Here is a 10,000-nt window from a genome sequence, read left to right as displayed (position 1 = left end):
ATTACCACTTTATTTTAAGAATGTGAAATGTCAGAATAATAGTAGAGAGAACTATTTATTTCAGCTTTTATTTCTTTCATCACATTCCCAGTGGGTCAGAAGATTACATACACTCAATTAGTATTTGGTAGCATTGCCTTTCAATTTTTAACTTGGGTCAAACGTTTTGGTTAGCCTTCCACAAGCTTCCCACAATAAGTTGGGTGAATTTTGGCCCATTCCTCCTGACAGAGCTGGTGTAACTGAGTCAGGTTTGTAGGCCTCCTTGCTCGCACACACTTTTTCAGTTCTGCCCACAAATTTTCTATGGGATTGAGGTCAGGGCTTTGTGATGGCCACTCCAATACCATGCCTTTGTTATCCTTAAGCCATTTTGCTAAAACTTTGGAAGTATGCTTGGGGTCATTGTCCATTTGGAAGACCCATTTGCGACCAAGCTTTAACTTCCTGACTGATGTCTTGAGCTGTTGCTTCAATATATCCACATAATTTTCATTCCTCATGTTGCCATCTATTTTGTGAAGTGCACAAGTCCCTCCTGCAGCAAAGCACCCCAACAACATGATACTGCCACCCCATGCTTCACGGTTTTGATGGTGTTCTTCGGCTTGCAAGCCTCCCCCTTTTTCCTCCAAAAATAACGATGGTCATTATGGCCAAACATCAGACCAGAGTACATTTCTCCAAAAAGTACAATCTTTGTCCCCTTGTGCAGTTGCAAACCTTAGTCTGGCTTTTTTATGGCGGTTCTGGAGCAGTGGCTTCTTCCTTGCTTAGCGGCCTTTTAGGTTATGCCGATATGGGACTTGTTTTACTGTGGATATAGATACTTTTGTACCTGTTTCTTCCAGCATCTTCACAAGGTCCTTTGCTGTTGTTCTGGGATTGATTTGCACTTTTCGCACCAAACTACATTCACCTCTAGGAGACAGAACACGTCTCCTTCCTGAGCGATATGGCGGCTGCGTGGTCCCATGGTGGTTATACTTGCGTACTATTGTTTGTACAGATGAACATGGTACCTTCAGGCGTTTGGAAATTGCTCCCAAGGATGAACCAGACTTGTGGAGATCTACAATTGTTTTCTGATGTCTTGGTGTCTTGGCTGATTTCTTTTGATTTTCCCATGATGTCAAGCAAAGAGGCACTGAGTCTGAAGGTGGGCCTTGAAATACATCCACAGGTACACCTCCAATTGACTCAAATGATGTCAATTAGCCTATCAGAAACTTCTAAAGCTTTGACATCATTTTCTGGAATTTTCCGAGCTGTTTGAAGGCATAGTCAACTTAGTGTATGTAAACTTCTGACACACTGGAATTGTGATACAGTGAATTATAAGTGAAATAATCTGTCTGGTAACAATTGTTAGTGTTAGGGACAAAAAGTAGCTTATGCTTGGGAGGCTAAGAGCCATTTATGTGTTGTAAGCCTATAGTTTTTTGGGAGGATGTTACTTCTTGCCACTGGAGAGCAGTAATACATAAGGTGGTGGGCCAGGACCATAGAAGTGGATAGACATAACATCTCTGTATCTCTGTCATGATGGAATCTGTGAGAACATTGGCAGCACCATTGAGGCCAGCTCAATATTGAAACAGTCAATTTTCTTCTCAAGTAAAATTCATTGGCTGATCCCTCTTGATGACCCGGCTGTCAACCCGGTCATTAAGTCATGTCAACCGGGTCATCAGGAGGGATCAGCCAATGAAGTTGGATGTTGACTAAATCAAAAAGGTCAAAGTGCTTAACGGCATTGCCCATGCTAACACAGGCTTTTGGCCACTAGAGGACTCCATACAACTCTACGGCCAGGTCATAGGTTTGGTTAGGTTTAAATTATAAATCAGTCCTAATGTGACTTGGATTTAAAGGATAAGCGCCTAGACTGGTGCAATAAATATGGTGGAAGGAAACTCTTTGTTTACTTTAGCATTAGATGTTAGAAGAATCAAGTACCTTTACCTTAATCTGACAGAATGAGAGGGGAAAAAACAACAAATGAAGATATGGCACATTTGATGTGTTATGTTTATGTAATATTAAACATGTATCACTGTCTAACCACTTCAAATAGCGTTAATAACAACAGCTACAACAACAGCAAAAACATAAGCAATACAACACTTCTTCACAAATCTATCAGTTCAAAGTCTGTGTCTGTGTGTGTGTGTGTGTGTGTGTGTGTGTGTGTGTGTGTGTGTGTGTGTGTGTGTGTGTGTGTGTGTGTGTGTGTGTGTGTGTGTGTGTGTGTGTGTGTGTGTGTGTGTGTGTGTGTGTGTGTGTGTGTGTGTGTGTGTGTGTGTTTCTGTTCAAGAAAACTATGCATTCCAGAGAGGTGGTTGTTTGGTTTCTCAAGCCTGATGACAGTTGTCCACAGACTGAAAATATTCTCACCACGAACGCTTGGGATGCAAGGGCAGAAACCAGATCCAATGCCACATATCACAGCTTTAGATAAAAAGCCAATCTTACCTGCCAGAACTGGAGAAGGTGACTCTGTAAACATGACCCCCTTTACCTCTGAGGTATTTCCATAGCTCACAAGGGGCACTTAATGCCTGGCCAGGTTAACTCTCCGTCTGGACAGTGATCTCAGACACAATCTTCGATGTGAGGAAGCTATATTTCTGAAGCACTGCGTTCGAGATGCTTGCCGAATTCATTGTGTTGGCATCTTCCTGGGGTCCTGCTACTCCATGGCTGTACTGTCTGATTTGCTGAAGTACAAAAGACTGCTTCCCTCTTCAGTGGCTCCATCTCTGTTGAGCGAAGTGCCAGAGACACAATTGAGTCCATCAGGCAAGCTGCTGCAGGGGTTGGATCGAAGTTGGCTGCCAGAAGATTCAGTATGTATGCGAAGTGCTGTCGCAGGACCTGCGCCAACTGTTTTGCAACAGTAGTTGACTGCAAGTGTGCCTCAAGGTTGAGAAGGCACGGCACCACATCAGAGAGTGACTGACTGTCAGTTTGAAGTTAGTCGGTGTGAATTTTGCCAATGGCTTCAGAAACGTCACAAGCTGCTCTAGCTTGGCCCAGTCATGCTCCGTGCTCACCCTCATATTTCTTCCCTGTTAGCTAGTGATAGCTAGTGATAGTGATGCACAAGCTAGGCCTATTTGAAACACCGGCATCTACTGGCAGCATTTACCCACAAGATTCAGATGCTTGAAAACCCCATTAGAAAAAAAACTGCTTCAAAACCCCATTAGATTTTTGCCCAAAGTTTAGAAGAAAAAAAATCAAACTTAACATAATGTATGATGTTTTCTATTTTATTTTAGTTCGTTTTGCAGTCAAAGTATAGTTTTCGTTTTTCAAATGTTTTAGTTTACTAAATGATCTGTCCAATTTGAGTTATTATTTTAGTTTCAGTTTTCGTTTACTATAATAATTTTGAACCCAGGTCTGCACACCAACCCTGTTACCTTATTAGACATGGACTACACACACATATCCAGTGGTAGGCTACCTGAGATGATGGAGGCGTGTCTAAACTCTTCTGAGAATTCGTGGAGCTCATAGGGTGACATCTCATAGAAGTCCTCCCCTGGAATACAAAAAAAACATAGAGAGAGTGAGTGTGTGTAATGTGTGTGTGTGTGTGTGTGTTAGAGAAAGTGAAAAAGAGAGAGACAGAGAGAAAGAAAGAGATATAAAGAAGTATCAAGGCCTGTTTTGCATTGAGATTGAACCCAAGACAGCAGCCATCAAACAGTTAGAATATAACTTACAAAAAGCTAAGACATAAACCATTTATTTTTCAATTCCAGGAACAATGTAGCCTAACTTTTAACAGTTGACTACACATTATCAAGCATTTACAGTAGACCTGACAAAACACATTCTATTCTGCTGGTGACTCACCGATCGTGTGTGTGTGTGTGTGTGTGTGTGTGTGTGTGTGTGTGTGTGTGTGTGTGTGTGTGTGTGTGTGTGTGTGTGTGTGTGTGTGTGTGTGTGTGTGTGTGTGTGTGTGTGTGTGTGTGTGTGTGTGTGTGTGTGTGTATAGGGGTATGGTACCTTAGGGGTTTAATGAAGCGGGTGACAAGGCTCCATGTTTATGTATGAGGCTCTGAAACAAGGTTTCTGTCTGTAAGACTGATTTCACCTGCAGCCATACATACGGTTACTGACTAAAACTCTCCTCTCCTCTCCTCTCCTCTCCTCTCCTCTCCTCTCCTCTCCTCTCCTCTCCTCTCCTCTCCTCTCCTCTCCTCTCCTCTCCTCTCCTCTCCTCTCCTCTCCTCTCCTCTCCTCTCCTCTCCTCTCTTTTCTATTGAATCAAACGCATATCCTCTCCTATCCTGTGTTCTCTATCATCCCCCTCACCTGTTTCCTCCTCCTCCTACAACACCCCCCCCCCTGCCCACTTGAGAGGTATGTGTGGTCAGCATTATTTCAATCCTTCATCCTCACCTTGCCAGTCCCTGTACAGCTCAGCCCACCAATCCCATCACTCAGTAGATAGCTTATCCACCAATCTCTGGGCTCCTCGTTGCTACTCTACATTCCAGAACACTTGCACTAACACACACACACTCTTGACGAGTCTTTATTGCTGGGGCATTCAGATTACAGGTGGGTAATTTATGTAAAGTCGCTGTTTCGCTTCCAACACACCACCTCTGATTACATGAGTGTTTCTCTCTCTCTCTCTCTCTCTCTCTCTCTCTCTCTCTCTCTCTCTCTCTCTCTCTCTCTCTCTCTCTCTCTCTCTCTCTCTCTCACTCTCTCACTCTCTCACTCTCTCACTCTCTCTCTCTCCCTGTGTGCCGTGGAGAGAGCTGCTGTTACTAGCTGACCACCTGCCTGGGTAACAGAACCCTCAGTCAGAACTCCAGTCACGATGTCTGGAGGTGAGGAAGGTAAACATCAAAGCTCACATGACTAATTTGGGTGTTAACGGTAACAATATTAGCATGTACATAACAGTTGTAACACAGGTAGTATTTGCGTGCTCTTGCGTTTTACATTCCTGGTCAACACATTTACCTGTCTCCATGTTCTTTCAACTTCAGTGCTGGTCTATATTAGCTCAGTGTTAGTTCAATTCTAGTTCAAATTAGCTCAATTTTACTTCAAGGTTAAAATACTTGTGTGTGTGAGCGTGTGTTTGCGTGTGTGTGTGTCTGTGTGTCTGTGCATGCGTGTGTGTGCATGCGTGCATAGAGTGTGTGTGCGTAGAGTGTGAGTGAGTAGAGTGTGAGTGCTGGTGTATAGGTGTGATTGCATGCGTGTTGTGGAGTAAGCTGAATTTGAGGCGTGAGGAACTGCTGTAGCTGCACTCCTCTCTCTAGGCCTCCTCTCATCTTTCACTCCCTCTCATCCCCTTTTTAATTATTACTGACAATACAGAACACATACTCACCCACTCTTAATATACCTCCTCTCTCTCCCTTTCTCCTCTCTCTTTCTTTTTATCTGTCTTCTTCTCCTAATCAGTCAAGCTCTTTCTCACTATCTTTCTCTCTCTCTTAATTCAATTCAAGGTGCATTATTGGCATGAAATACATTCTGCAAATGTTGTCTCCATCTCCCCCTCTCCCTTCCTCTCTGCCTTCCTCTATCTCTCTGTAGTGGTGTGGGAGTCTGAGTGTATCTGAGTCTACTGCTTTGTGAGCTGAAATAAAGAGCAGCATGTAGTTAAACAAACAGGGGTCAGAGCGGTTAATACAGCTATTACTGTCAAGGAGAGAGGGAGAGAGAGAGAGAGAGAGAGAGAAAGAGAGAGTGAGAGAGAGAGAGATTGAGAGAGAGAGAGAGCGAGAGAGAGAGAGAGAGAGAGAAAGAAAGAAAGAAAGAAAGAAAGAAAGAAAGAAAGAAAGAAAGAAAGAAAGAAAGAAAGAAAGAAAGAAAGAAAGAAAGAAAGTGTGGAGGGAGAGAGCTTGAGAGAGAGAGAGTAGAAAGAGAGATAGAGTAAGAGAGTGTGAACAGATGGAGGAAGGGAATAAGAGAGAGAGAGAGAAAGAGATAGAGAAAGAGTACAGTAGGGTAATGAGTGAAGCTAGCAGAATAAGAGAATGGTTACTTTTAATTACCTACTCTGTCTGTGTGTGCCTGTGTGTGTAATGAGCGAGCTGTGTGTGTATGTGTGTGTAATGAGTGAGCTGTGTGTGTATGTGTGTGTAATGAGCGAGCCATGTGTGTATGTGTGTGTAATGATCGAGCTGTGTGTGTATGTGTGTGTAATGAGCGAGCTGTGTGTGTATGTGTGTGTAATGAGCGAGCTGTGTGTGTGTGTATGTGAGTTCTTAGTGGGTCTTTCTCCTCTAGCTCAGCTGCATACTGAGTAGTTTCTCAACTCTCTCCTGAGGGACCGCCACACAGTGCACAGTTTTGTTTTAGTCCAATACTGACTCTAAATCACCAGCCACACACACACACACACACACACACACACACACACACACACACACACACACACACACACACACACACACACACACACACACACACACACACACACACACACACACACACACACACGTTCTCACTGTCTTTTTCTGACTATCCTGTCTTTGGACTTTTTGAATCATTTCTCTGATGAATCGCTGTTCCTTCTTGCTCTATTGCGTGTGTGTGTTTCCTGACAGAAAATGAAGTGAGTAAACAGAGAACAACAGTGCCATTCCTCAGTGGCACAGCACTAATCTGCCTCAGACTGACTCATTAGCGCTGCATGCTAAATACCTCCCTGATTAGTTTGAATGGCAAATTAGTTATTTATTTGCCCGAATGCTACATACCCCAGTGATTAGCTTGTAGGCTAAATACCTGAGTCAATACTAAATGAGTAATCTATTAGCCTGCCCTGGATGCTAAAACCCTGAATTATCCTTGTTGATGTGTTAGCCTGCACGCTAAGTACCTGAGTCAATACTAGAAACCTGAGATTAGCTTGATCGCTAAATACCTGAGTAGGAATCATTAGAGTGAATGGGGAAAAGCTGATTTATTAGCTTGGGTGCTAAGTGTTGGCAGTACCAAGCTGCTCTTTGTTCCCAAATTTGTCGCAGAGAATAATACCTAATGAATCATGCTCTCTCTCTCTCTGTGTGTGTGTGTGTGTGTGTGTGTGTGTGTGTGTGTGTGTGTGTGTGTGTGTGTGTGTGTGTGTGTGTGTGTGTGTGTGTGTGTGTGTGTGTGTGTGTGTGTGTGTGTGTGTGTGTGTGTGTGTGTGCGTGCGTGCGTGCGTGCGTGCGTGCGTGCGTGCGTGCGTGCGTGCGTGCGTGCGTGCGTGCGTGCGTGCGTGCGCGTGATCGGGCTCAGTCCCGTCAGTCTAATTAGCACTTAACACAAAGAGCCGTCCAATGATGGACAAGAGCTATGAATAACAGCCAATCAGAGCTAACCCTAATTAAGCAATCAGTGTGGGACTGGCTGCTTCTAATTCCTGAAAAGACTGTGTGTGCTTACATTATGTGTCAAACTTCACTTAAATTATCAGATTAGATGCAACAAATAAAAGTTCTCATCTGTGTGGTGACACACCTGCAACCAAGGGGGTCCTAAACAATCATAACAACTTATTCATTACAAGACAGGATGGCCCACTGATTAGGAGCAGTTACTCAGGCCATTAGAAACAGTAGTAACACTGTGAATATATGGCTGCTTTTTAAACACATCAGTTATGTTTTTATTTGAAATGCAGAACACCTGGAATGAGTAGGTGTGTCCAAACTTTTGACTGGTACTGTATATATATATAAACGTTTTGACACACCTACTCATTCAAGGGTTTTTCTTTATTTTTACTATTTTCAACATTGTAGAATAATAGTGAAGACATCAAAACTCTGAAATAACACTTGGAATCATGTAGTAACCAAAGAAGTGTTTATATTTTATAGAGAGATTCTTCAAAGTAGCCACCCTTTGTCTTGATGACAGCTTTGCACACTCGTGGCATTCTCTCAACCAGCTTCATGAGGTAGTCACCTGGAATGCATGTCAATTAACAGGTGTGCTTGTTAAAAGTGAATTTGTGGAATTTCTTTCCTTCTTAATGCATTTGAGCCAATCAGTTGTGTTGTGACAAGGTAGGGGTGGTATACAGAAGACAGCCATATTTGGTCAAATACCAAGTCCATATTATGGCAATATCAACTCAAATAGACAAAGAGAAATGACAGTCCATCATTCCTTTAAGACATGAAGGTCAGTCAATATGGAAATATTCAAGAACTTTGAAAGTTTCATCAAGTGCAGCCGCAAAAACCATCAAGCGCTATGATGAAACTAGCTCTCATCAGGACCACCACAGGAAAGGAAGACCCAGTGACCTCTGCTGCAGAGGACAAGTTCATTAGAGTTACCAGCCTCAGAAATTGCAGCCCAAATAGATGCCTCACAGAGTTCAAGTAACAGACACATCTCAACATCAACATCAAAAAGGAGACTGCATGAATCAGGTCTTCATGGTCAAATTGCTCCAACTGCTTTTAAATGCTAGTAAAACTAAGTGCATGCTCTTCAACCGATTGCTGCCGCACCCTCCCGCCCGACTAGCATCACTACTCTGGACGGATCTAAAATATGTGGACAACTACAAATACCTAGGTGTCTGGTTAGACTGTAAACTCCTTCCAGACTCACGTTAAGCTTTTCCAATCCAAAATTAAATCTAGAATCTGCTGCCTATTTCGCAACAAAGCCTCCTTCACTCATGCCGCCAAACATACCCTCGTAAAACTGACTATCCTACCGATCCTTGACTTTGGCGATGTAATTTACAAAATTGCCCCCAACACTCTACTCAGCAAACTGGATGTAGTCTATCACAGTGCCATTCGTTTTATCACCAAAGCCCCATATACTACCCACGACTGCAACCTGTATGCTCTCGTTGGCTGGCCCTCACTACATGTCCGTTGCCAAACCCACTGGCTCCAGGTCATCTATAAGTATTTTCTAGGTAAAGCCCCGCCTTATCTCAGCTCACTGGGCACCATAGCAACACCCACCCGTAGCACGCGCTCCAGCAGGTATATTTCACTGGTCATCCCCAAAGCCAACACTTCCTTTGGCCGCCTTTCCTTCCAGTTCTCTGCTGCCAATGACTGGAACGAATTGCAAAAATCTCTGAAGCTGGAGTCTTACAGTGGGGAGAACAAGTATTTGATACACTGCTGATTTTGCAGGTTTTCCTACTTACAAAGCATGTAGAGGTCTGTCATTTTTATCATAGGTACACTTCAACTGTGAGAGACGGAATCTAAAACAAAAATCCAGAAAATCACATTGTATGATTTTTAAGTAATTAATTTGCATTTTATTGCATGACATAAGTATTTGATCACCTACCAACCAGTAAGAATTCCGGCTCTCACAGACCTGTTAGTTTTTCTTTAAGAAGCCCTCCTGTTCTCCACTCATTACCTGTATTAACTGCACCTGTTTGAACTCGTTACCTGTATAAAAGACACCTGTCCACACACTCAATCAAACAGACTCCAACCTCTCCACAATGGCCAAGACCAGAGAGCTGTGTAAGGACATCAGGGATAAATTGTAGACCTGTACAAGGCTGGGATGGGCTACAGGACAATAGCCAAGCAGCTTGGTGAGAAGGCAACAACTGTTGGCACAATTATTAGAAAATGGAAGAAGTTCAAGATGACGGTCAATCACCCTCGGTCTGGGGCTCCATGCAAGATCTCACCTCGTGGGGCATCAATGATCATGAGGAATGTGAGGGATCAGCCCAGAACTACACGGCAGGACCTGGTCAATGACCTGAAGAGAGCTGGGACCACAGTCTCAAAGAAAACCATTAGTAACACACTACGCCGTCATGGATTAAAATCCTGCAGCGCACGCAAGGTCCCCCTGCTCAAGCCAGCGCATGTCCAGGCCCGTCTGAAGTTTGCCAATGACCATCTGGATGATCCAGAGGAGGAATGGGAGAAGGTCATGTGGTCTGATGAGACAAAAATAGAGCTTTTTGCTCTAAACTCCACTCGCCGTGTTTGGAGGAATAGAAGGATGAGTACAA

The 10,000-nt window shown here is 43.5% G+C and overlaps 1 protein-coding gene across 2 annotated transcripts in view; it reads right to left on the bottom strand.

Annotated features, from left to right (window-relative positions):
• The window catches only part of LOC139544122 (GDNF family receptor alpha-2-like), a 68,758-nt gene that overhangs the window by 52,051 nt on the left and 6,707 nt on the right, over positions 1-10,000 (bottom strand). For both annotated transcript variants that reach the window (XM_071350900.1, XM_071350901.1), the window contains exon 3: positions 3,473-3,550. In XM_071350900.1, coding sequence (XP_071207001.1) covers positions 3,473-3,550 — 78 coding nt within the window. The remainder of the gene's footprint in view (positions 1-3,472; positions 3,551-10,000) is intronic.

Source organism: Salvelinus alpinus, chromosome 18 (genome assembly GCF_045679555.1).
Source record: "Salvelinus alpinus chromosome 18, SLU_Salpinus.1, whole genome shotgun sequence".
NCBI classification, from domain to species: domain Eukaryota; kingdom Metazoa; phylum Chordata; class Actinopteri; order Salmoniformes; family Salmonidae; genus Salvelinus; species Salvelinus alpinus.
The sequence above is the reverse complement of the archived record's forward strand: the minus strand, read 5'-3'. Positions and strand labels throughout refer to the sequence as shown.